At 39.9% G+C, this 26,829-nt stretch overlaps 4 protein-coding genes across 7 annotated transcripts; 2 read left to right on the top strand and 2 right to left on the bottom strand.

Moving 5' to 3' along the window:
* Positions 1-445: 445 nt before the first annotated feature.
* Positions 446-18,544, bottom strand: smad2 (SMAD family member 2). 4 transcript variants are annotated; one of them, XM_018680616.2, is made up of 11 exons: positions 18,380-18,544; positions 15,351-15,899; positions 10,094-10,183; positions 9,188-9,381; positions 8,761-8,895; positions 8,618-8,680; positions 8,290-8,343; positions 7,898-8,110; positions 7,435-7,572; positions 6,545-6,689; positions 446-4,894 (listed from the first exon to the last, which is right to left on the bottom strand). In XM_018680616.2, exons 2-11 carry the CDS (start codon positions 15,605-15,607, stop codon positions 4,771-4,773), a joined length of 1,413 nt encoding a protein of 470 aa, XP_018536132.1. In that variant the 5' UTR covers positions 15,608-15,899; positions 18,380-18,544; the 3' UTR covers positions 446-4,770. The 4 variants fall into 4 exon arrangements, with proteins under 4 accessions (XP_018536132.1, XP_018536131.1, XP_050928783.1 ...); XM_018680615.2 differs by having other exon boundaries at positions 8,606-8,680; XM_051072826.1 differs by lacking the exon at positions 18,380-18,544 and adding an exon at positions 18,096-18,334 and having other exon boundaries at positions 8,606-8,680.
* A 1,785-nt stretch (positions 18,545-20,329) lies between these two features.
* si:dkey-175m17.6 (N-acetyllactosaminide beta-1,3-N-acetylglucosaminyltransferase 2) lies at positions 20,330-22,454 on the top strand. Its single transcript, XM_018680673.2, has one exon. It carries the CDS (start codon positions 20,353-20,355, stop codon positions 21,694-21,696), a length of 1,344 nt encoding a protein of 447 aa, XP_018536189.1. The 5' UTR covers positions 20,330-20,352; the 3' UTR covers positions 21,697-22,454.
* A 1,475-nt stretch (positions 22,455-23,929) lies between these two features.
* Positions 23,930-24,758, top strand: LOC108886021 (heat shock protein 30-like). Its single transcript, XM_018680619.2, has one exon. The coding sequence runs from the start codon at positions 24,021-24,023 to the stop codon at positions 24,645-24,647; it is 627 nt and encodes a 208-aa protein (XP_018536135.1). The 5' UTR covers positions 23,930-24,020; the 3' UTR covers positions 24,648-24,758.
* Positions 24,759-25,759: 1,001 nt separating this feature from the next.
* Positions 25,760-26,595, bottom strand: LOC108886020 (heat shock protein 30-like). The gene has a single exon (XM_018680618.1). It carries the CDS (start codon positions 26,505-26,507, stop codon positions 25,881-25,883), a length of 627 nt encoding a protein of 208 aa, XP_018536134.1. The 5' UTR covers positions 26,508-26,595; the 3' UTR covers positions 25,760-25,880.
* Between the last annotated feature and the right edge of the window lie 234 nt (positions 26,596-26,829).

The following is a 26,829-nucleotide window of genomic DNA, read 5'->3' on the forward strand; positions in this document are numbered from 1 at the left end:
CACACCTGTTTCCTGGTGAGTTAATTGACAAGTCCCGCCCCCTACTGGTCCACCATTGGTAGAAATAAGAGAAAAAGAAAAGCGTCAAAACAACAACAGCGACATGGGCAGTTTTAAATTAGGATGCAGCGAAACTTGGACTAAGATTTTTTTAACTGTCACCAGTTTCAATAAGGAAAAAATCTAAATTCCGAAATTTGCAGACAAATAAATAAATAATGCCAATGAAAGGAGTTCTACTGTAAGACAAAGTAATGTTTCTATTCTAAATCTTTGCTGGACAAGTTCATGTGCTACCACTTGTTATAGTCTTGTAATGAGTGTCAGGATGGACTCTTGTAAATGCACAGTTTATCAATGGTAAAGCTGTCTTTTCCAAGATGGGCAAACTGTGGATTATGTGATTTCTGATTCAGGCGTGCAACACAAACGACACAATTTCCAGTTGAATTAAAACAGCTTTATTAGTGTACACTGTAAGAAGTTGTATGTATATGTAGAATAGTTGGAAAGCCTATGAAGATCATCATCAGTGTTTGAAGAAGACAGAAATTCTAACAGTTTGTTGTCTAATGGAATATGCTCTGTTGATAGCAAGAAAAAAAGCATGTATGGTAAAATAAAAGAAAAACTATACAATAACACCACCAGTGACATGTAGAAACTTCACTTTCTCCAAAAAGCCACCTTCTCAGAAATGCATCAGAAAGAGGCTTTTTTGGGGTTACACAATTGTCATCACAATAATAAAAAAAAAAAAAAAAATACATTATGTGATCTGTAAATAGGAATGTGGACCGTCGGAATGTGTAGATGTAGCTGACATGAAACCTCACTTGGTCTCATGTTCCATCTCCAAAACACAGAATCTTTAGGAAGTGAAAAAAAAGGTGGTTGGTTTTGGGGTACAATGTTAGGTGGCACGCAATAAAAAGAAGGAAAAAAAAAGTAGATACAAAGGCTTTTGCTGGATCCTGGCAATATATTTAAAACTGTATGTCTAGCCATCAAAAAGTACACTGTATATGTCTTGCTGGGGAAATGTGTCTGAGTCAACAGTCTACACAATTTGAAGCCACTGCATAGAATGTGGGTTAGCAATGATACAACAGCCTCCAGGGAAACACTATATTTGTTCACTGACCTGGACAAAGTAAAGTCAACTTTTTCCCTATTAAATTAAAAAAAAAAAAAAACATACCAGCAAAAAGACAAGACAGACAGATGGACAGATAGATACACATACAGAGAGACAAATATCACTGTATTTGGCTGGTTTTGTTTGGTTACAAGTGAGTATGGTATGATTGCCTAAAAATAAGAATAATAATAATAAAAAGAAAAATTTGCCTGGGTCAAACCAACATAAAACAGCTTGTCCTGCAGGACCATCATTTTGCTTCTGAGGTTTTTCAGAAGTGTCAATCTTCCACTTTGGTCAGAGTACGTTGCCCCGTAGGAGAGGATGTCATCTATCAAGTGTGTATCAAATTTTGTTTTAGGATCTACAGTATGTATGTTTAACATCAGGATTTCTGGACTTCTTGTCTCAGCCCTTGTTTTGCTAAACTAAATCTTCATTAAACCTACATTTGGTTTTTCTACAACATTTTTTTAAATGTACATTTCCCCCATGTGTTGCAGTAGTGAGCAATTAAGATAGAAAATGTGAACATGTTTACGTGCACCAAGTTAAGACCCTCGTCAGGGTTTTGTCACAGTTTGGAGAAGTCAAACAAAATGTCTGGAATGTGACAGTATGAATCAAGATGGTGGCGCAGGTATACACCTAGTCCCATTTACATATACTGTATTTACATGTCCCATTTTTTGTGGTAACATTCACAAAAACAACTTGCTATGTATTCAGTGCTGGGATAAACATGAGGCATACACTTACAGTAAAGACGCCTCAACTGGGATATAATATCACAATACCTGTGTGCATGTAAACACACTCACTGTTAATTAACAGTGTATAACCATACTGAGAATCAAACAGCTGCGGTGCTGAAAGCAGCTTTTACACTGCATACTGGAATGTCCTAAGTTGCTGAAGTGAGTCAGAATTCAACAAATTCACCTTCCAAAGTCAGAGCTTTTGAAGCTGCTGTGATACTGAAAATGAATACTATATTGCCCAGCTGCTGGATCAAATTGCAATATCTCCAAAAATTTGAATTGTAATTATTTAAACAGCTTGATTTTCTAATAACTATGGTATACTGAAAGTTAGCATGTCTCTAAGACTGTATCTTCATTTGTAGAGCAATGCAACCAACCAAACCTCAAAAGGACACTGGCAAGTTTAAATATTAACATCAAGCCAATAAAATGCAATACCTGAAAAGTAGAGCTATAAGATTTTCATCAGCAGTTAGGCTTTTGACACAGTGGCTCTGCAGTGCACAGGACATACTGTAAATACATGCATTCAGTCTTTGGGACAACACTATCATAATTTGGGTCACAACCCTAGAGCTGAAAAATTATTATGAGTAAGGCAAGAAATTTCTTTTTCAACAGCTATAGCAGTTGATAGATTCCAAAATGCAACAGACACTTTTACCATTTTAGCAGCCAAATGAGGTTTTGAAGAAAGGAAGATGGTAATCATGATGACTTGACCTCTTGGTCATTCAGCACACAAGTGGCACTGAAGAACTGTTTGCAGTGGTAAATGTTATATCCTATGCTACATAACTCACAAATCATCATCAAGCTGTGGTCATTTCAAGCAGAGGGCATATTCTAAAAAAATACTGAATTCTAATAAAAAGGAAGAAAGCTTTAAAGATTTTAAATATATTTATATATAAAAAATACATGAAAATACAAAAATGTAGCTAAAAGAATGTGTAAAGAAAATAATAACTGTGTAGTATAACTAGCTTGTCAAATACTTAAAGCTTAAATACTTTGAGTTGAAAAGATTTGGACTCTAAAATACCAATGTAGGTACCAGCTGGCTTTAAATCAGGGCAAGAAATCTCATTAAAATCAATGGGATTAAAATCAATCAATCAACATGCTCCAGATAGTAAGCCAATTCAGACAGTAGAAGGGCAAAATCTTAATATATCTTAAATCTTAACATTCTAAAAATATCTAAGATTTTCTTGTAATTTTCTTGACTTCAAATGGGATTTGCAACATTCCTATCTGTACATTTCAACGCATATCCTGCTGCATTTTACATCAAAGGCATCTTTATTATGGGTGCATGATTTGGGGGCAGTGCAAGTACAGTATGGGGCAATCTTTATAGTCCCACACTGCAGGACTTTTCCTATTACTAAAATGTCTGGAGAAACCATGCATCAGTCCAAGCATATAATCAAGAGAGACTTGCACATTTTCTGCATCTGTTAAACGTTAAGTGATGATGGTTTATCTTTTTGCCTGTTAAACAGCAGGGGGTGACACTGAAGCTTAGACCCTTGGGTTTACACCGAGTACCGACATAGGACTCCCCTTCATATGCAAGATGATATAATTTCAAAAATGGAGAGAATGTAAGAGAGAGAGCAAGAGCATGCAGGGAGGAAACAGAGAAAGTGCACCTTGTTGGGCCTCAAAAACTAGAAGGACTGTGGATAACCCCAAAGATATAATCAAGTTCCACAGGCATGACATGTCATACTGCTCTTGCTCTGAGGTTTCCTTAGCTTACTCATTCCAGTTATCTGTGCTGGTTTAAAATAAAAACTCCTCACAGGAGAATAAAAGACATACTCCTCTGTTTCAGGTCTGATCCACACTCATACATCAGCCCCACTGCAAACTCGCTGTTGAATAGGACCAATTGACATTTAGCATTAAGAGGAAATTATTTTTTGTTATATCAAAACAACTGTGCTAAAATAGCTAGTTATGTGATGTATGGACTGCAAAAGTGTGTCTCTGTTACAGTATATGTGTGTGCATGTGAACATTTGAAGACAGGGTATGTAATAATTATTACAGACATCAACTTGCTCTCTCAGTGTTCACCCCTCTAAGACTGTGCAATCCATCGTAGTCTGGTCTTTGATCACGACAACACAGGACTGATTGGGAGAGAAGCAAGAAAAGTGGAGATAAAAATGGATTGAAAGTTTGGTCACCAAAACCAAGAAAAGCTAAGAAATTCATGTCCAGGCGTGAAGCTGACTTTGGTTGGAACATGAGCCTGGAGGGGCAGTTACTACTGTTAGTCAACCTTGCGTAAACGGAAATATTGATGCTGCGCCAAAGCTTGTGCTGTGGCAGGTAGGTAGTGAAGAGGCAAAGTGGACTAGTGGTTGGAGACACTGTCCTATAACTAAAAGGTCACATGTTCAATCCCAGAAAACGCCATTGCTGCCTCACTGAGGAGGACAGTAATGCCTGGTCCTGTTTTGTGTGTCTGGATCAGAGCGTCAGTCAAACACCAAAAAACATGAATGCAGTCTGGTCCATTATGACATCACTCTCTTGTCATTTTGATATTGCAGGGTGATTTTAATTATTATTAGGTCCATGATTACTGGAATGTCAGCCTAACGTTGATCCAACAGAGCCAAAGGTAATTAGGTCCAGTGTGACATCACTGTTAACATTCCACTCTGTTTGTCAGGTCATTCTCTCATCCTCCAGGTCCGTTGTGTAATCATTTTTTGTTTGTTTTTGTTTGTTTCAAATGTTGTTAGTACATCAGTTTAAGACCACATGGTTGTCTCCTTTAGGACATACTGTTCAAACGTTGTGAAATGTCAGTTTGACTTTGCGTCCGCATCAGCAGGAGCCCGTTTATGACATACTGGAGCAGCGCACTGAGGGTGATCCCATCTGGGTCAGCACCTTATCCAACCACTGGAGGGGGCCATTGAGATGCAGCTCAATCCAACAGGGGGTGCTGGTTACTGTTTGACGCCTGTAGATATAAAATAAAGCATGAGGGTAAAGACAAACTTTCGACTAGTTCTGCTTGATCCAGCTGTAACTAAAAGTGGTATGGCATGTGGTATGAAATAGCCCTTGTTGATAATAATGTCCAAATCCCAGTAACATTTACAGGTAATGACAGGATATCCCAACAGTCACAGCCCAATACAAGAGAGAGTATGTTAAATGTTTTTTTTGTTTTTCTTTTCCTTAAAGCAAACAACAGCAAATTAATAAAAAAGTAAATGGGTGCTTGCATTGCCCTGGTCTGACCAGATGATCAAACACAGCTGACTACTCTGTGGTCCTGCCAGGCTTGGCCTGCACTCTGCAAACAGCAGAGACACTGACTGTTAACCAGACAGGCTACACAGCAGCTTAACCCTGGCCAGTGAGGACAAGCCAAAACACCCCCACAAACACTGCTGTCTGGCTCCTGGGAGGGTACAACGCAAAACCAAGCCAGGGGCAGAACAGATGTTTGCTGGATGGATGGTTGGACGGCCACAGAGAGAGAGATACAGACAAATGCCCTGTAATCGCTGACATTTTACAACAAAAGGACGAATATAATAGAGATTAGATTTATCTGTGCAAATAAGGCAATGATTCAAAATGTGAAAGTAAACTCTAAATTGACTCTTGAGCATCACAGATCATGTAATCTATACCTGAACCTGATGGGATCCTGCTAAGGCCTAAGGATTCAGCTAGATTTGAATTCTGAGTCACTTTTCATCTCTTTCTCAAAATTGACTGTAGTAAAACTAGGTTTAAGCAGTTGTTTTCTCAAAGATGCTACTACTATATTTGTAGCTCTATTTAAGCTCAGTCCATTAAGCTGAAGGCATATGACATCAGCCTGTGAGTCAGTGTTCAGGGCAGATGACACAATTGCTCTATGCACCAAGCAGCATTTGGAAGGGTCTCCAAGCTTTGCTGAGATTGAGCCACAGTGACTTAAGCTGAGCCAGGCCCAGGCTTAAATACTATGATGACAATTTTAAAAGTTGCCTTCTGCTGTCATTTAGAGTGGGCAGCAACCATGCCCAATGCAGCCTTTAGTATACCATAGCTGATTTTTTCACAAGCATGTTGCAGTAAATAAATAGCTTAATTAATCTTTGATTCATGTAAGACAAAAGTTTCAACTTAACAAAGACCAGATACACATAAAAGCCAGAGTGCTCAGAAACAGATAAATGCTATTAAGTCTCACTAACACAGGATTTGTAGCAGCAGGATTTCAGAGCAAACTCAATAAATTTTAAAGCAATCACCATGATCACTGGATTTGTAAACAGAAGCAATTAAATTTGAGGACATGGAGAGTATCCAAACAGGAGGAAGTTCAAATTATCTGTTTGGCATCTTTCAATTTTATGTAACCCTACTTTGCCAAAGAAGAAGCAACAGAGTCACCCTCTTCCTATCAGTTTTGCCACAAACCAAACTAGACGCAACCAACAGTAGGCACTACACAGACGGCAAGTAGTCATTATGTCACCAAGCTTCTAGCACAACCCTGTTTCACAAGGATGTGTAAACTCATTTTTCTGTACAACTTTCTGGTCTAACCAGAGCCCTACACCCCTCCATTCATCACGGATGATAGTAAAGGACAGAATGATGTGCACACCTGTACTCTGCTCCCCAGCCCTTGACGAAGCTCATCCTGATGGTGCACATCCTGGTTAGCTGGTAGACTGCCTCAAACCCCTGATTGACTGACTGGGCCAGCAGTGCAGCAAACTCTTGGTTGTTAAAAATCTTCAGATTACAGCCTAAAAAATAAAAGAGAAAATAAGTGAGGCGAGAGCTCATCACCATCAGAAAGAATTAAGTCAGACACCTTTCTTCATCTGTTTGTATTTTATTAATAAGAGAGTTGTCAAACACTAAACCCTAAAGTAAGCATTATTGCACCACAATGTAGATTTTCAGATTTACTTCACCATGTCTTTGAAGATAACTTGAAAGCATCAAGCAGAAACATTGTGAATCTTGAGGTGTGGGTGTATTGTACCATTGGTGAATATTCCCCACACAGCTAAGAAGTCCAACCCCTGAATGTCTATGAGATCCTTGTGTTTCCTTTTAGTACAATTCTGCGCCTCAGTAATGATACTGTTCACAGGGCTCATTTGGCCAGAATTGAAATGTTCAAAGTTACATGGGTACAGATGAGTCAGTGTGAGTGGGTGCAAGTCTGAGAAAAACTGTCACATTGTGGAGGGCATTAGTATTCTCCACAATGTACTCCTCAGTCAGGAATATTCTCATCATAAAAGAAAGCCACTATGTTATGGAAGAGTTGGAAGAGTTATGGAATTTTGTCTGGTGGTATTGACTCTTGTTGCTCATAGGGATCCAAGCTGCCACATAAAAGTTTCAGTAGGAACTCCATCCACTTTTTGACAATAAACAACAACACTGCAAATATACCTTAGGCATGAGGCTTTTTGTTAGATGTACAGCATTCATATGACTCAAGAGAAAAAATAAGAAATACTATTTATGTGTATAAACCTGGTGGTATCTTGCAAACTGTGGCCGGATGCCAGCCGTATCGCTGGTTGCAGTTGGGACTCTGGACAAAAATGGCACTGTCGCTGAGGCACTCAGCAAAGACCTCCCCTCCAATGTAATACAACCTCACGCCACGACCTGCAGAGTGTGAGACAGGAAAGAAATGTGAGGATGAAGGGACAAAAAGAAAGGGAGGAAGATATAAATCACAAAGAGGAAAAAACTACTGTATTTCTAACAAGCTTGTCATGACAGAGCCCTGACCTTGATCCCCAACCCTTCTTTTATCTCTACAAGTTTTGTTTCTAACTTTGCTCAAATAAATGAGTGTGAAGAATCTGAGAAAAACCATTGTGCTGAAAAGGAAAAGGACACCTGCACTGTGACCTTTGAACCTTTTGTACTGATGTTAACTGATAAACTGCACATTTATGCGTGTGTGTAGAAGTGTGTGTGCTTGTACCTATATGTCTCCTTGTCATTTCAACAGTTGCGTTCCTGTTAACATTGCTGAGAAGCCCTAGACAGAAGCGTTCCGAGTTGGAGGGGTCGGTGAAGCCATCGACTGTCAGAGATGGCTGTGAGGCATGGAATGTCTCCCCAACCCGCTGGTTTAGCTCATAGTAGGCTATAGAGCACCAGAAAGCTGGTTCACTGTAGGTGACGGGCTGAAGGTCTGGAAAAAAAAATACAATGAAATAGAAAAATAAGGAAGAAATTCTTGGCTTTGACATTCTGCTATTTTTCTATTAGATAGCTTTTCCAGGCCTTCATTTCTGCGCTTTACTTTCTAGAGCTACATTTTGACTTACAGTCAGGTTAAAGAAAAAATGATAAAACATAAAGCAGTCTTACCCAGGCCATGACTGACAGGCGACAGGGTGCTTGGTGACATTTCTGCTGGTGAGCCTGGGAGAAAAAAAAAGACACAACAAATGGCACCTTTTTTTTTATTCTGCATTACATTTGATATAGATTGTGTAAACTGTGCTGTTTAATTTGTCTGATACTGTTGTTGTAGTTAATATATTCTTGTCAACACGAGAAAATAACCTATGTGTGGCTTTAAGTATGAGTTTAAATTATTAAAAAATATTTTCTGACCCTTACTTTTTCCAGCCAGTGAGATACACAACAAAAAGTACACTACCACAGCACTAAACTAGTCTACCTGATTCCATACTTTGATTCATCTGCTGGTCACTGGTCTCTCCATCCTCACTGATGTAGCCAGGTGGTGGAGTCTCTGTACACATAAACATGAAACATTGAAGATATGAGAAAGAACTTTTGTGTGTGTTCTTGCTTCCTGCCCTGCATACAGACCTGGTATATAGTTATTAGGAGGGTCTATGCCAGCAGGGAAGTTGGTATTTTCAGGGATGGAGTTTGTAAAGTCATCTAGAGGCGGAAGCTCCGTCAGAATCTCTGTATGGCGTGGCACCAGCACTGGAGGCAGCACTAGAGAGAAAAGGCAAATACAATTTGTTATACAAATCAAAACTGTATAATTTTCCCAGGCAATTGTGTGCAACAGTGTCCATCTTCTTACACATGAAAATACAGAAAACAAATAAAATACATCTAGACTCATTTCTGCAACACATATTGAATGCAATTGATAATGGACTCCCAACAATTTCAGCTGCCGTAATTAACATCATTTGTTAGAGGGCACCTTGAGGATCACCACCTGCAATACCCAGAGTAAAACCATTTCACAAAAACACAGACAATTCTCAAGGATCATTACCAGGCGTCTCCACTCTCTGGTAATGGTAGGGATTGACACACACTTCATCCTTCTTCAGGTTGAAGGCGTACTGGCAGGTGTCAATGGCCCTCAGCTCGTGGTGACTGTGAAGGTCAGGCCATCTCCACAGGCGGCAGTAGATGACGTGGGGCAGGCCCTTGCGATGGGACACCTGAAGACGCCCGTCCAGTGACCTGAGAAGGTTGGGAGAGAGGATGGCTGACAGCTCAGTCATGTGCCCAAGTCTTGACAGCAGACTATAAACTGGGGGGAATACTTGGTGGTGTGCTTTACTTAGTATGTGGTTTGGTAGCGCAAACTATCCAAATAAATAAGAACAAGAGTAAACAATAAAGGCAGATAAGTTGCCAAACCAGTGAAGTTCAGGATGTTGTTAATGTTTTATGGGTAAACTTTGTTTCATAAGACCAGTCAGTGCAGTTGGAAAGACCCAGTGTACAGTCAGAATGATCTCTTAGAGTAGGGCCTTGCAAGAATAACAAAAACACATAAATTGTTTTCTTTGTAAATGTAAAATATAATTGACTAGCCTCATTTTACAGAAAAAGAAATCCTTACTATAATAAAAGAGAAAGCAGCTCTGTTTTAATCACCATGAAACTGATCTCTATTCAAGTATTTTGGTCACTTTATCTGATAGCAAAGGCAGTGAATATCACTCAGTGTGTGCTCAATGTAACAGATCTTGCTTATTGCAACTGCCTTTAACCACACATTTTCAAATACGGCTAAACTATGTTCTTATTACCTGTATCATATTCTGCCTTATTACACTGTGCCAATGACACATATGAATGGCAACAGATAGAAATGCCCAGACAAATGAATTCACGGTGTTAACCTTTACAGCTCATTGTGTATTTGTGTGCATGTGAGTGTATTCACCTGCTGTGGTCAGGGTATCCGTACATGCCTGCAGAGTCCCACTGCTCTATCGTGTGGCCTGAGCCTAGACCCCATAGATCTGAGCAATTGCTACAGACACACAAACATACACACACACGCGCGCGCGCGCGCACGCGCACACACGCACGCACACACACACACACACACAAAAGACATGCACACACATGTACACACACAAACACAGGCACGAGACAAGTGCAAAAAGGATAAAAATAAAAGAAAACAGATGGTAAACATGAGATGTTTCATTCCAAATTAGTAGGATGAAATCACAGATATTTACAGTTGGTCTCTTATTGACATGAAGGAAGGTAAAAAAGATGTGCCCCCTCTCTCTTCAATAAGAGACTATAATTGGATAGTAGGTGATCACATGACAAATCCAAATCTGACAGTGATGTGGTGCAATCAGGTGATGCAAGGGGCTAGATGGGATTAAATTGCAGTGCCCTGTTAAAACTTTTAGACGAAAGGTGATACCATGATCAAATAATCTTTGATTTCTGCTTTCCTGCTCAGGTGTGATCTTACTCACACTGTAGAAAGAATACATGTCTAATCGTTTTCTTTGTTTTTTGGGCTTTAAGGTTGAGCAAGCTCCTGCAATGCCTGACTGCACATACTATATGAACTACACATATATATGACCCACATTTTTGCACATTATATCTAAGCCATGAAGAGAAGTGTGATGTAAAGCAACAAGTCATACAGGAGATATATGCATCTAAACAATGATATGTGGATGAGGAAATAAATTCAATAGACTACATAAAACATGTCAGGACATGACAACAGAAAAAAACAGATACAAAACAAATATGCGTATACAAATGTGTGTGTATGACAGCACACATCCCGTTATTGCTAACTAGTTTTCTAAAGCTTTTATGATTTATCTCAGCATCTTGGAGAGAAGAGGAGAGGAGTGGAGAGGAGAGGAGATTCTGCTGTCTGATCAGAGTGAAGTAATTGCCAGACCTGTCTGTACAAGACCTGATATCTCGGCACTTATCAACCTACTCAAGGAGTTCCACAAATACAAGCCCAAGTATACTATCTCCAGACACAGCTAATGTCTCACTTAAAGGTCACCAGAACAATCAGTGTTTGATACGGTGTTTGTCTGTCAAAAGCTCTCCTCTTGAGCAAGACTCTTATCTACTCACCTATAAGTCACTCTGGATGAAAGCTAAAAAGCTAGAATTGTATATTACATTTGTTTAGTGAGCAGCTAAACTGGATCACTTGCAAAACATCATGAGGATATTTTCACTCCAGAGGTGATGTATATTGTATTCAAAACCTTTCTCTGAAGTCATCAAATTATCCATGCCTGCTACTTCTAGACACAGATGAGCCATTACACCCTTCCTCAGTCACATTTTCTACCTCCACTCAAACACAAAAATCTACAAAGCCTTACACCTGCTATATTCTGACAATCCTCCAGACACTGTTCTAACATCCTCCACCACCCAAAAAAACAAGATGAAGATCTCAGATGTTTGTCAACCTTGCTTCTGTGTGTTCAAAGGGAAGTGAGCTATGCATCAAAATGCCTGGAATGCTATCTACCAAAAACTGCTGAGCACTGTCAGATAATACATCCAGACCTACAACTTCATGGCAGGGTTTGCCCTAACAAGGGCCATTTTAGCAAAGTCACCATCAATCCTTGAAGACCATCAAGATTATACAAGAAAACATAACATTCTTTAGTTACAAGCCTTGAAATCCTGTGGTTAAAAAAACAACTCTTCTTTCCAGACTGAGGACAGGAGCAGTATTCAAGTAAATGTCTAACATGACCCACCATCACCTTATCAGTATCTCTTCAGAAGCCTATCTAGCCTACATTCCTCAGAGTGAGGGAACAGAGAGAGGCCTGGCATCAGGCTCTTTTGTTTTTAGCCTTTTATCCTTTCTACCTTTTAATCCTTTTGCTACATTTAAGGTACTTCTCCTCTCTTCTCATTCACAGTCTAAACTTCTTCCTATTTCCTTATCAATCTGAGTAGATTCAGATGTCCTGTACAGCATCTTGGATAAATATTTTTACTGTGTTTTAACTTTAATTATTCACTCATTTGAGCTTTCATGTTATTCTAGCACTACCCTGCTTCATACTTAATTTACAGAACTTCACAACACTCACATGTACTGAGAGCTACCAACAGTACCAGCTACTCTTTGGAGCTGCTCCACAGACCTGAGCCAGCACTGATGCTCTCACCAGTTCAATTCTATAATGTAAATATTAAGACGTATTATGCAGCATGTCGACACAGGGTGTAGATCTACACAGCGTGCATTAAGACTGCAATGTGATTAGAACTGTCTGACCTGAGCCAGCAATCTGTACAAAGTGTACTGCTGAGAAAGTAACCACCTACCAGGAACGCCATCATCCAGTATTACTAGAGTCATAGAGGATGAACTCCTCCGTGATTAAAGTAAACACGTGCAGTGCACTACTACCTCCCCTGCTAAACCTGCATCTGCCATGTTTATTTTTCCTATCAACCCTCCAGCTGCTCACCATGTCACAAAACATATGAAACAATTAGGTCAATACAGTGCTGTAAATGCAAGTACACACAATTAGGCTACTGTCAAGCCAGATACATACCACATTTACTCAGATCGCATTTATAATGCCAGGTATAAATTAAGTCTTTCCATGTTTATTCTTCTCTGTCAAAAATTAACCTGAAGAAACAAGGTGGTTAAAAGCAAGCTACCCATTTAAAATGTATTTCAGCAGGACACCAAATGCAGCTGATTTGTAGCTGACATGAGTATGAAGTGGGACTTTTTTCTCTGTGGGGATGAATTCTATTATTGACACTTTATAATTAAAGGAAGCTAAGAGAAACACAGGGAAAGGGAGTGAGAGAGAAAGAAAGGAGAGTGTGTGTAGATTACACAAAAAATTTGAGAAGGGAAGCTCATAAAATCTTCACTGAGCAGCCTAGTTATCTCCCCTTTCTGCTGATCCTCAGCGGATTGATTGATGTTAATCACATGCTTCTCATGGGGTTCCCTTGACTTTGCCACTTTTGTCATGATAAGGTTTCACCTGGTCTGGTGACTTGGCTCATGTAACTTATCATGCGACACAGGAGAGAAATCAATACTGAAAGACACATGAACCATTCAGGCCAAGTATCTACAATATCAGCAGGTTTGGGTGCACAAAGGTTGTTTCAGAAAAATTAATACTTCAAAAGAAAACAAATATACTCAAAAGTGAGTTATTCCTGTGAAAAAAAATGCAATTTGAGATGAAGATTTTCTGTTTTAAGAGAGTATGTAAGGATATACAGATATGATGGATGAAAGATGTTTTTCACTCTTTTGCTCTTTCTTAAGAACCTTTGCAAAGACCACGAGGTGATGACACTCTTCACATTCAATAACTTATTGCAAAATCCAGCATCAGCACAATGGCTATGCAGTGTTTGTATTGTAAATATTAATTCTTTGTTTCATTATTTCTTCTCTCTATTGCTCTGTCTTAAGCCTTATACTTCCATTTTTGTTAACAGTGCACAACACCTTCAGGCTTTAACAGTCTGTGTGACGGAGGGGGATGGTGTGTACCAAAGCCCACAGCAAACATATATAACGCCATGCTAAACTGTTCTTGGCCATCAGCCATCAACACCCATTCAGACTGCTTGTTCTTTGTCTTCTTACTTAAATATTTTGTTTACTAAAAACCAAGTCTACAATAAATGCAAGCTCTCCAGTTCTTTGTAGATTTTACATCCAAGCAGAGATGCACCAATAGCATTTCAGGACTGATTCAGGCACCAGGTACTTCATTAAATGGAGTGGCTAATGCTAAGTACCAACCCAAACACTTAAGCCCCTTTTATACAGCTTGTTCAAGGTCTGAATATTGCATCTTTACTCACTGTTGTGTATAAAAACAATACAAACACGGAAGGCACTGGGTAGGGTACTGATGTTGCCTTTATGCTGGCAGCAGAGCCAGTCACAGAACCAGAGTGACATCTGTGTAAAAGGGAGAGGCACCACAACACTTACTGGCGCTGATGCTGCTGTGTTACACGTCACTCCTCTGATTCCAGAATGCCAGCATGCTATCAAATATCACACATGGGGGCAGCATTATGCCAGCTTTGCTTGGTTTAGTGTAAACAAGCAAAGGCTGCATAATTAAGGGTCTTCTTGATGGCAATACAGTGCGATCCCTGTTTTAAGGGGCTTTAGTTAGTCACTCATGCTGTTGGCAGTGAGACACACCAGCTTCGGCACGCACCATCCCGTATTTTCCTTGAAACAGCAGATGTTTATTACCCCAAAGAACATTTTTGAAAATATAGCAACTTCAGTTGTCAAAGGGCATAGATACTGATGCTGCAAAGGTGTATGCATGGTGTACACTTAAAACACATGGTGTACACTTAAATCTTAATACACCTACTGTTGGAGTCTGTGATAAGCTCTCACTTAATTTAATTTTTTGATTAAATTAATTAATCTTTTGATTAAATTCATCTGATCTAAATCTAATTAGCACTTTCTAATGAGTTGTGTCAAGCTATCTGATCAATGTAATGGGATGAAAGGCAATACTGAAACAAAGTGTTTGTAGCTGCACAAGATGACAACATAGATGCAATCAGAGCCTGTACATACTTACAGTGGCTGATCAGAATAGAGCTAACCATCGACATGACTGCATGCACACAATGTGAATGCATACATTTTCTACATATAGTCCACACAGGACAAGTTTGGCAGGCATCATGTGTTAGACATCTGTTTCCTCCAATCAGGTTTCACTTCTGCTGCCTTGCTAAGCTATGGCACAACAGAACAGAGAAGTGGGCCCATTGTTGCACAACAGAGACTTTTCTTTTTTGCAAGCTAGTGGGTGCCTGTCACCCTCCAGCTTACTTTCATGTGTGTTGACACACCTCATTGTGCTGATCTGTATTGGTGGCATTGTGGTATACCAGTGCATACTGACTGCGGATGTGTGAACGTGAGCGCAACTTCAAGCGTGCTGAAACTATAAGTCAATTGATAGAATAGCTCTGATCAAACTATTCTGATAATCAATTAAGACATTTGTCAAACAAGAATACTGCCCTGAAGTTACTCAAATGCACTGCTTTGATCTCGCTTGTGTGTGTAAATAGGTAAAGCGGAGCCAGGGAAACACAGAACAGAGGTTTGTGTGCATGTGTCCTCATCTCACCTGGGTATGGTGACACACTTTGTGTTGCTGTTCTGCGTGCTGATGGCTTTCTCTAGCTCATCCAGCTGCCCCGTCTTCTTCAGCTTCTTCACCAGGCTCTTCACAGCTTTTTCACACCATTTCTCCTCCTGTCCTCCTCCGTTCTGTTCCCCTACTCCTCCTATTCCTCCTCCTGCTCCCCCACTACCTGCTGGAGTCTTTTTCCACCCCAGGAGGCGTTTTACTACAGGGGGAGTGAAGGGAAGGATGGAGGACATGGTGGCCTATGTATGTGAACGTATGTGCGTGTGTGTGGACCTTAGTTTGTTTTGATGCCTCTCTTAATCTGATGTCAAGACAAAAAGGGATAGGGGAAGTAGGGTGATACAGGTGATGGGTTGTTGACCAAATTCCAACTGTAGATTTTAAAAAGCTATATGTACAGAATGTATGTACGTATTTTTGAGTAATGTCTAGTCAGAACTAAGGCATAAATCTTGAGGAATCCTTGGGAATATCAGATGGAAAGAACAAAACATAGGTAGCGGAGAGAAGCACACCCAATGAAACCTAAGAAACAGGAGGAAAAGAAACAGCACACATTAACACTTGAGAGATTACGAGGGGATATATAAGAAGATACAAAGCCCAATAAAAAAAAAAAAATCAGTACATAACATTCATTTTTGTCATGACGAGACCAATTGTGCCCACACATCCATCTTCATGAACTGTTTATTTGCTCAGAGCCATGACTATGATATGTATCATAGCCACCCCGCTATGAACTCTCCCACCATGTACTGTGCTGTATGTCAGCCAGTTGGGCAGTCATAGCACAACACACCTAACCACAGTTTTGAAGAATTAACTGATTGTTTTGTTGTTGTTGTTGTTGTTTTTATATTCAGCATTTGTTGGACAAACTCTGATGAACATACTCTACTGCTGGTACACATGCATGATGCATCAGTCATCAGTATTTAAATGATACAATTACAAGCCAGTATTGAATGAATACAGTTTCCTGCACATTTAGTGATGGTTAAATGGAACAAATTTATTCTTACAGAAATATGTTTTTACTTTATGTAACAGGGTGACACATATTTATATGACTCTCTTAGGTCACAGGTCAGGTACTTAACCACACAAATACTGTTCACACAAATAACATATAAACACTCAAAGTACTGATCTAAGACCTTGTACATTTGTTGTTGTTTTTTTTCAGTTTCATTCCAAATAGTGCAGGGCATGGATGATTATGTGTCAAAATAAATGATGTTCTTTGCTTAATTGTCCAACCTTTAAAAACATATTGAAGACAACTCAACTGTATAGTCATGTTCAAGCATATTTTCTACTGAAAATAGAGAAATGTATGTCATAGGTGGCAAATGTATTGTCCCAATACTAATCTTAAACTAATCCAATGGTAAACCTGTCATTATTGAAAGCACTGTACACCCCCTCATAGGAAAGCTGAGCAGTGTCAAACCGTCTTAAACCCTTGTCTGGGGCAGGATCTCAAAGCCCTACCAGATGAACTTAATATACATCCTTAAGATTTCACAGATCCTCCCATCCTGAGCAAATCACTATTCTGTAAATTCATATTGGTGCAAATGAAATGTGGAATTCAATGGCCACAACACACACTAAACAGTTAATTCTGGATGCTGTCATGAGCTCTGACTTGCATATGTAACCTTGTACTATTTTATTTTACTATTTTACATATTTTATTTGGTGTATTACCATGATCAATTTTTCACCTTAATGAGGAAGCACATGTGCTCAGACAGAGAAATTTCAGAGAGTACCTACAGAGAATACTCTAATTGAATTATTTAATCAAATTTGAAAACAAATCTTTCTCTCTGGACCCAGTCATCTCAATACAGAAACAGTGCAGCAAACTATTGATCAGTGAGACTTAGATAAATACTGACAGCACCCCTCAGTGATGCAGACTTTTCAACTCAGCTGCCAGGGAGGAAGGGATAACTATCCTCAGCATGTTACCCTGAAAGTCCAAGCTCCTTCTAGGAATTAATTTCACAGGCTTAACCCTTGGACTGCTTACTATTAGTGCAAGTGTATGAATGGCTTTCAGAGCAAGTCCTGAAAATAATTAACTACAGTTTTAGTCCCTGCAGTTTATTGATATTGTCTAAGCATCCAAGCATGCTATCCATTAGAGCCATTATACACTACACAAATAATAGCTTTTGGAAGAAAGCTATGAAGCCAGCATAAGAGAAAGGCAGAGGCTGGAAAAACTATGGGTAGGTAAATTATTGTACATTATTAAACACCTTGACCGAGGTCCTTTGAAATTGATTCTTTCGCAAAAAAAAAAAAAAAAAAAAGAATCGCTTAAATTCAAAATTACGATTGTTCCCTTTGCTAAAGGTTAATGCATAAAGGAGATGTTAAAAGTCCTAAAACAGCAAAAGCTGATGGACTACTGATGAGGGGGAACCAGTGACAAAATATCGTACGTGGGAGCCTCTCAAAGTGAACAGAAAGTCTTAATGTAAGGAACAAAAAGCACAAAGCGTGCTGATATGGCCACAATGCATATGTCTGCTCAAAATGCTGACCACGGCTATCAGGGGCCTTGTGGGCAAAATAAGCAACCATATTTTGTCTTGTAACCTCTTGCCTTTTTTGTGAGAAACTGCCTGTTTGGGTTACTACTTCTCCGAAACCATACACATAACAAACCCACGGTTTGAAGAATAAGCTAACGCTACTTACTGCGATTCTGACTAAACTGCCAGTGAATGTAGACTTTGACAAGCCACAAAAGGCGACTTGATAACACTGCTGAGTATCATTTGCTCTGGTATACAGGCACAGTGAAAATATTCAGGTTTCTTTTGTCTGGAAATGACTGGTAGTCCCCCCCTCTCCTCCTCCCCTCGCCTTCAAAAAAATCCGCTAGCAAGCTTGCTACTTTGTGTCACAGACAAATAAACACGTCTGTTGCATGTTTTCTCGCTTGTAAATCAAATCTATTTAATTGTTAAAAACACACTTACCAAACGAGGAGGTGAAAGGACACTGAACGGTCACTCGGGTACCTGTCAGAAAACCCTGCTTGTTCATTATAAATGCATCCAGAGAGACTTTAAACTGTATTTTCCACCTCCGAGCCGCCGGGATGATGATGGCCCCTCATTCAAAGCTCAACCAAACATGTATAGCAAAACATAAACGGCAACACGACGCCGCCACGTCCCGCCTACTCTGTCTTCCTATTGGATAAAATCCGGAGTTCAGCCGATAACCTGTTGCCAGACGGGTGTTCTATTGGCTTGACGTCGTGTCCGTCATTCGTTGTTACTTACGGAGGTATGTCGGTGATGTTTATCAGCGGGTACCTTGATTGTCCTTTCGGAATTGCATAATACAGTAGCTCGTCAATAAAATAGAATAGGTTAAACTAAAATGTTGCCTTTTAAATAGCATATTAAAATAGAAAATAGCACATTTTAAAAATACTTTTTCCTATTATCTGTTGGTTAACACGCCTGCATCGCAAAACACACGATGGTCTATGGAAATTTAGAATGTCAGTAAAAGCATAAAATATATATTTTTTAAAATAAAGGTCATAATTACAAACTATGCTATAAACTCTATTATGATGGTGTTATCCGTTTCTAATTAACACGTAGGCTATAAGTCTTAATATTAAAATGTTTGTAAACGTTTTTTTCGTTCATATGTATGTAAAGGATAAAGTGTAGAGCATAATCGTGAATAATTTATCACATGTAGGGCTTTAGTACATTATGTGTAATGAAGCACGTTTTCATGTTTGTATCAGTAGTATACAAACATGCAAATCGTAAAGTAAATCAAAAGTTAAATCATTAAGGTAATCATTTTTGAAACGAACGGCCACTGGATCGCGTTTAGATCAGCCTTTCATCGGCCATTTGGCTGCATCATGCAAATATGCGCAAGTGCACCTGCAGCACATGTATGCAAAGCAACGCCTCTCGCTCTATGGACAAATCATTGCCCGATGAAGCGGTTTCCAATGCTTTAAATCTGTTTGTGTCAGCAGGAGGTCGTAGCCTGCGTCAGTCCTGTGATTATTTTCCTCAATCATACATCACAGAATCAAGGAGACAGGGGCGCATGCTCCGTACGCACAGTCTGCCTCACCTGAGACCTGTTGCTCAGCTGCAGATGTTACTGCGAGGACGTCTGTCGTTGATTTATATGATGCTTCTCTTTTCACATTCATCGTTATGGACATAAATGATGTGCGACAAACGTGCCGTTTTGTAACCAGCCTATAACCAAGCCGGATGAAAAAACGAAAAGAAAAGGTGGACACCACAAGTCAGTGTGTCTTTTATCTCAGTCGGCTCAAGCAACGAGAGAAGTTCACTCACTTGTAAGTCATTTTGTGTTTTGTCTTTCATTTATTGTTTTGTAAAAATGACTGTAAGAAGGACTCCTGGCCTATAGAGAAACAGAATGCTGGACACTTTGGGCTACTACCTATCTTTATTGGGCTATTGTCTGTCTTTTTAATGCAGTGGAATTAGGTAATTTATAACAAAGTGCTGCTATCAAAAATGAAGAAAAAACGGTATAAGAGGTGAAAAGCCCAGTATTTGGCAGTGTTTACCCAACTTTTAAGAGCAAAGAGGGAGTTAATCCACTTTGTTGCATATTACATGTTCCACACTGTGTCTACAGGGGCTGTGTGCCTAGCGGCAGGTAGGTACAGGATGATGCTCAGACTGTGTAGACAAGAACAGATAATAACTCTCAATGGACCATCACCAAGGAGACAGAGACTCCAGAGGGTTGACTGCAGTGTTTGCTATAAAAATCTCTTAGGTAGACCCATGTCATTGCAGTGGTCTGAATTTATTGAGGAAGTAGGGCAGTTTAAATGTTTTGTCCATTATGAATTTTGAAAAATCATATCTTCTTACACGTTATTTTTTATCTGTGTGCAGGTGTGTGTCTGATTTATACACAGAAGGCAATGGGCAAATGCTGCAAATGCAACGGGAGGCTTCTGTGCATGTGCCTGCTGCCTTGCATGATGACCGGCCACCTTCTGATTTATGTCATGGTGTCCATATTTGTCACCATTTCCTACGCTCCTCCAAAAATAACCATTCACTATATTGCCCCAGGGATTTCTGATAGCAACTCTGCTCTGGCCTCTCACCCGCTTGGCCCTTTCTGGAACCTTCGTCTGGAGGACAGTGCACTGTGGAACCAGCTGCAGCATGCATGGGATCGTCAGCACAATCCTATTCTGCAGGGAAACACAACTGGGGTGCTGAGGAAGCCAAAAGCTAAGCTTTTAGCAGAAATTGAGGACGAATGCGTATCTGACTGCATGTCACACAAGTGTTCAGTCCCTCATATGCAGGATTTTAACAGCCTGCCAGAACAAATGAAGGCATTCATCAGGTCAATGCACTGCAGAGAGTATCCACTCCTTATCAATCAGCCTGGTATGTGTAGGAAGAACAACAGTAGCTTGGATCTGGACACTCCCATGCTTCTCATGGCTATCAAATCTCAAGTGGGGAACTTTGAAAACAGGCAGGCCATCCGTGAAACGTGGGGACGCAGTGGCCTGGTGAGGGCGGGGTCAATTAAGAAAGGTAGGTTAGTGCGCACAGTGTTTCTACTTGGAAGGCAAGATTCAAGTACAGGTCCTCACCCAGACCTACAAAACCTCCTGGATCTTGAGAACGAGAAATATGGGGATATCCTACAGTGGGATTTTAGAGACACTTTCTTTAACTTAACCCTGAAGGACTTGATGTTCTGGAACTGGTTCCAGCAATACTGCCCCACTGCCATCTTTGTGTTCAAAGGCGATGATGATGTCTTTGTTCGAACAGATGCCCTTCTGGATTACCTGAACAAGCAGTGGGAAGAGCACAACCTGTGGAGAGCCTACACAAATGAAACTGGCATGGATTTGTTTGTGGGGGAAGTAATCAATAACGCCATGCCAAACCGTGAACCATCCACTAAATACTACATACCAGAAAGTTTCTACAAAGGTGTTTACCCACCGTACGCTGGTGGAGGAGGGGTTGTATATTCTGGATCACTTGCTTTAAGACTGAAAGAGGTGTCCGAGAGGGTGCGCCTTTTCCCAATAGACGATGTGTATCTGGGCATGTGCATACACAGACTCGGGCTCTCTCCAAACCATCACCCGGGTTTTTTAACATTTGATCTCCCGGAGAAAGACAGAGGCAAAACCTGCGCCTACAAATCTGTTCTGCTCGTTCACAGACGGAGTCCCAAGCAGATGCTGACGCTGTGGAAGCAGCTCCAGAATCTCTCCAGTCAATGCTAAAGCTCATTTGCCTGCCAAATAAGATTCATACAGGATGAATGCTGCAACCACACTCAATTGAAAAACATACACACTGTGACTGCAACTTTTTTTCAAGTAGGTAGTACCCTATGAAGGTCGCATGTAATGTACCTTCCCTCCAAAGAGTTACATAACACTGAAGAGGAGACTGATCTACCTCAAAGGGTACTTTTACTTTGAAGGCATTACACAATATTTTTCTTCAAACCAATACTGATATGTATTTGTACTCTTTCAACTAAAAAGTTTTATTTTATTACCCTATAAAGAAAAAAAATATATAATATCTTTATTGCCTCTTTATGTTTTAAGAGAATATTTCACTGGTGAACATGAATCCATTTCTGTTTTCTCATGTTTTACTAATTTTCTTGCAGTTCCAACCAAGAGTAATAGTCAAAATGTCTAACATCAACTTTGCCCAACACTGAAAATGCAACTGTTTCTGATGAAATTAATAGTTTTCATGTGCAGTCTTTGTAAGTTTGATGATAATTTATAGCAAAATCTGGTTTTGAGAGTGGTTCTCTTTAAACCAGGGAAGGTGAAATGTTTAGAAGAATTATGTTTATTTGATCTGGGGAATGGTGTGAACAAAACAAAAGAAAAAGATATTTTTTTTCTGTTATGGATTTCTGGTAATGAATTATGCAGTTGATTATTGAACAATTTTGTTTTCAATTGGGGTGGGGTAGGGGGGTTATTGTAGATTAACTAACCTTATTATTTGTTGCTATCTCAAGAATTGTTATAAACATGTACTGTATAATGTTCTTGAGTAAATAAATGTTTGTCTCTAAAATATAGTTTTATTGAAAATCATTATTTATTTAACTTATTTGACGTGTATTGCAACAAGATGTAAAAATAGGATGATCAGCTAACCATAATATCTCTTTAAAAAGGCAGATATGCAGCCAAAGTGATGGTAAAACATTACACAGCTTATGAATTGCCAACCTTGCAAGCATCAGCAGTGTGATTGAGTTTAAGTGAATATTTACTTGGAGCAGTTGAAGTCTCATCTTTGGAGAATTTATGAGGTAAGTAGTATAGGTAACTGCAACACTGTAGAAGTCACAAAGGAAGGCCACATTTGTATATGTGAGTGTGTGTGTGTGTGTGTGTGTGTGTGTGTGTGTGTGTGTGTGTGTGTGTGTGTGTGTGTGTACGCACTGAAAGAAGTTACTGGACAAAGTGTTTGATCCTCCAGTTTATTTTTGGTCACAGTAGAGAAGCACATATTTTCATATGGGTGTTTAAACAAATTGCCTATGGAGGATGGGATTTGCTGTGACTATTTCTACTCAATATAAAGGGGCCTGTGCAGTGTTAGGAGGCAAATTTTACGAGTGAAAATTGTAGTTGTGTGAGCATAAACAAAGCCAGACATTTTGAAAAAAGTCAGTAAAAGAATTTTGCCCTTAGCCAGACAAAGTTACATTAAAACAGAAGAGGAAGCATCTTGCTGGAAGATGAAGAGGAGAGGATGGGAAATGAGGCCTCAGGAGATGAATCTCCTCCAAGAAGGAGTGAAAGTAGTCACAGAAAAACACCAACAAAAAGAGGATAAGACACTGAATGTCTCTGTGTCCACACTGAGTGTTTCTCTTCTCCACTCTTCTCTTTATTATGTTAAAGTTTCCTCCTGTCTGGTCATCATTGATTTTGGTGCTAATAGGCAGACAGTGGCTTTAGAGTAATGTGGCCACAGAAAAAGAAAAGACTATCCAAGGACGACAGGAGGAAGATTACTGAGCTGTTGAACACTGATGAGGTGTAGTGGAGAGATGGAGGCAAAGTGAATTAAATTTGAATGTAGATATAATTAAACATACTTACAAATGAAATTCCAAAGCTGCTCTAAACAACTTGAGTACCACTGCTACTAGTAATGGAGGTAAGTAGTCTCTCCTTCCAATAGTATCTAGCATGTCTAAATAACATTTGAAGTTAGTGAGACAGTACGATTATTGCAATTTGGTTGAAATGACACTTTCAAATAATGACATAAGTTTGAGTGACATCCAGTGTTAAAGCCCAGTAAATAGAGGACGGTTCTTGAAAACACAAGAGCCATCTATTGATGTCAGCAGTCCTGAGTAACAGCCCCACCCAGTGGACAGCTGTGGTAAGGACAGGAAAGTTCCTGAAGACTCTGGACCTCCTCCAGATAGAATATAAAGGCTGGGACAGTCCCACTGCTGAGACAGAAAGAAACACAAGCAACACAGAGGAGAACAGACACTTTAACAGTGTTTCATCTCACAACAAAAAGACTCTGAACTAAACTCACACTGAAGATGCTGTGTTCTCATGGATTCCAGCCTGCCCTCAGTCCATTCATGGACTTCTATTGGCCTGTACGCAGTCTGTGGCCAGAGGTCAGACCTCTGCTCCACCAGCAGAATCTACTGCAGAGAAACCTACAGGAGCTGCGCAGCAGTCTGGAGCTGATGGACAAACTTCAACACAAGATCCTGGAGGAGACAGAGCCTTTCCAAAGCAGTGTGGCCATGCAACCAGTCTCCTACCAGCTAGAGAAAGAGGGAGAAAACTTTGGCCTGACCCTGGACACTCAAGGCTTTTCCCCAGAGGAGCTGTCTGTCAGACAGGTAGGCAGGAAGCTGAGAGTCAGCGGGAAGTCAGAAAAGAAGCAGGAGGACGGGGAAGGCTCCTACTCTTATAGACTCCAGGAGTTCAGACAGGAGTTTGATCTACCTGAAGGTGTGAACCCCGAAGCCGTCACCTGCTGCCTGGCTCCAGACGGGAAGCTCCACATCCAGGCAGCCAAAGGTCCATGTGCAGAGGAGGCTGACAGAGAGCTGACTATCAACAGGAGCTTGGAGGAGAAAACACAGCAGAGTGTGGCAGCAACCACAGTGACAGCAGGAGGCAGCACACAGGACAAACCTGAACACATGGACTGATCACAATGTTGTTGTGTCAATGTATTTAAAATGTTTTTGAAAGAATGTTTAAATGATAATTGTGTTTTTAAATGTTGTTTACATGTACTCAATAAAAGTACTGAAACTTAAGCTATGTCTCCTGACTTTTTATTGCTATTATTCAGTTTTTATCACATCTTGTTTGGGTCAAAAAATAACTATGCACACTTATTAGTGTTTGACCTCTAAATAATGTGGATTTGAACTGGAATTGACTGTGAATTACAATCATTAAGTTTTTTTTAGGACTGGACAATTATTCTATGACTTTAATCTACTCACTTTCATGGCAGCTGGGATGTAATGTTACATTTACTGTATACAGTACTTTTCATTTCCTTCTTTATATTTTATGCTTGGAATAATGGGTTATGTTTTGAATTGACAGCTTTGTTGATTTCATCAGTTTAAATATGATCAGATCATTTTCTCTTCTCAGTCAAATTAAGGTTGCGTGGAATTCACAATTTCCATCTACTGTCACAGCAAAAAACATGAATTTGAGACAAATCATGTATGACTGGGAAAAAATTAGCAAATAGGTCAACAATACCTTGCATTTCATATTAACTGCTAAAAATGGTAAAGTCACCTCTGTTATGGTAATTGCACCTCGGTAAAGATTTGCTGACTATATTTGGTAGCTACAATGTTCACAACAGATTCTATAATATGTATAACTTTCAGACTTAAACATTGGTAAATCAATTAATGTTGGACTTATAGACATTGTACTAATGGCACATTCTTCCCCCATAATCATCAATATTAAATAAATATAGTAAGATAATATATGTACATACTGTACAAAGTATATTGTATGTATCCAATTTCTTTTCTGTTTTTTTTTTTTTTTAATTTTTACTGAGATATGGTCAATGGTAAACAAACTGCACTCACATAGCACATTTCTAGTCATGTTGACCATTTAATGCGCCTCTCACTACAGGTTCACATTCACCCGTTCACAGACATTCATACAGCGCTTGTTCTATTTGTTGTATCCATATAGAGCACTTCACCTCGCAGACATGAGGTATTTGTGCGAAAGAAAATAATTAAAATTTTAAAAATGAAGAGAAAAATATTAATTTCAATTTAAATACATTTAAATTTTATTATACTCAGTTATTCATTTACAAAAGCTCATATCATCATTTACCATTTGTAAATCAAAAACATTTTAAATACATTGGCACAGCAACTTTGTGATCAGTCCATGTGTTCAGGTTTGTCCTGTGTGCTGCCTCCTGCTGTCGCTGTGGTTGCTGCCACACTCTGCTGTGTTTTCTCCTCCAAACTCCTGTTGATAGTCAGCTCTCTGTCAGCCTCCTCAACACATGGACCTTTGGCTGCCTGGATGTGGAGCTTCCCGTCTGGAGCCAGGCAGCAGGTGACGGCTTCGGGGTTCACACCTTCAGGTAGATCAAACTCCTGTCTGAACTCCTGGAGTCTATAAGAGTAGGAGCCTTCCCCGTCCTCCTGCTTCTTCTCGGACTTCCCGCTGACTCTCAGCTTCCTGCCCACCTGTCTGACAGACAGCTCCTCTGGGGAAAAGCCTTGAGTGTCCAGGGTCAGGCCAAAGTTTTCTCCCTCTTTCTCTAGCTGGTAGGAGACTGGCTGCATGGCCACACTGCTTTGGAAAGGCTCTGTCTCCTCCAGGATCTTGTGTTGAAGTTTGTCCATCAGTTCCAGACTGCTGTGCAGCTCCTGTAGGTTTCTCTGCAATAGATTCTGCTGGTGGAGCAGAGGTCTGACCTCTGGCCACAGACTGCGTACAGGCCAGTAAAAGTCCATGAATGGACTGAGGGCAGATTGGAATCCATGAGAACACAGCATCTTCAGTGTGTGTTTAGTGTCGAGTCTTCTTGTGAGATGAAACACTGTTCAAGTGTCTGTTCTCCTCTGTGTTGCTTTCTGTCTCAGCAGTGGGACTGTCCCAGCTTTTATATTCTAACAGGGGGAGGCCCAGAGTCTTCAGGAACTTTCTTGTCATTACCAGAGCTGTCCACTGGGTGGGGCTGTTACTCAGGTCTGCTGACATCACTGGATCGTTCCTGTTTTTTTAGGAAGTTTCCTGTCTGACAGAAGCTGAGTAACGTTTATTGTCCTTTATCAAGAGAGATATGAAATTAACCTCTTTATAATTATATTTGTACCA

Source organism: Lates calcarifer, linkage group LG9, assembly GCF_001640805.2.
Source record: "Lates calcarifer isolate ASB-BC8 linkage group LG9, TLL_Latcal_v3, whole genome shotgun sequence".
In the NCBI taxonomy this organism is placed as follows: Eukaryota; Metazoa; Chordata; class Actinopteri; family Centropomidae; genus Lates; species Lates calcarifer.

Bases quoted from the DNA above. Each gene is read 5' to 3' on its own strand.
- smad2 (XM_018680615.2), bottom strand. From the start codon at position 15,607: ATGTCCTCCATCCTTCCCTTCACTCCCCCTGTAGTAAAACGCCTCCTG. The intron at 10,184-15,350 runs GTGAGATGAGGA...GTGTGTCTGTAG, and splicing joins AAGTGTGTCACCATACCCAG to CAATTGCTCAGATCTATGGG. The intron at 6,690-7,434 runs GTTTATACACAT...TTTATTTTTTAG, and splicing joins AGTTTGCAAGATACCACCAG to GCTGTAATCTGAAGATTTTT.
- si:dkey-175m17.6 (XM_018680673.2), top strand. From the start codon at position 20,353: ATGGGCAAATGCTGCAAATGCAACGGGAGGCTTCTGTGCATGTGCCTG.
- LOC108886021 (XM_018680619.2), top strand. From the start codon at position 24,021: ATGCTGTGTTCTCATGGATTCCAGCCTGCCCTCAGTCCATTCATGGAC.
- LOC108886020 (XM_018680618.1), bottom strand. From the start codon at position 26,507: ATGCTGTGTTCTCATGGATTCCAATCTGCCCTCAGTCCATTCATGGAC.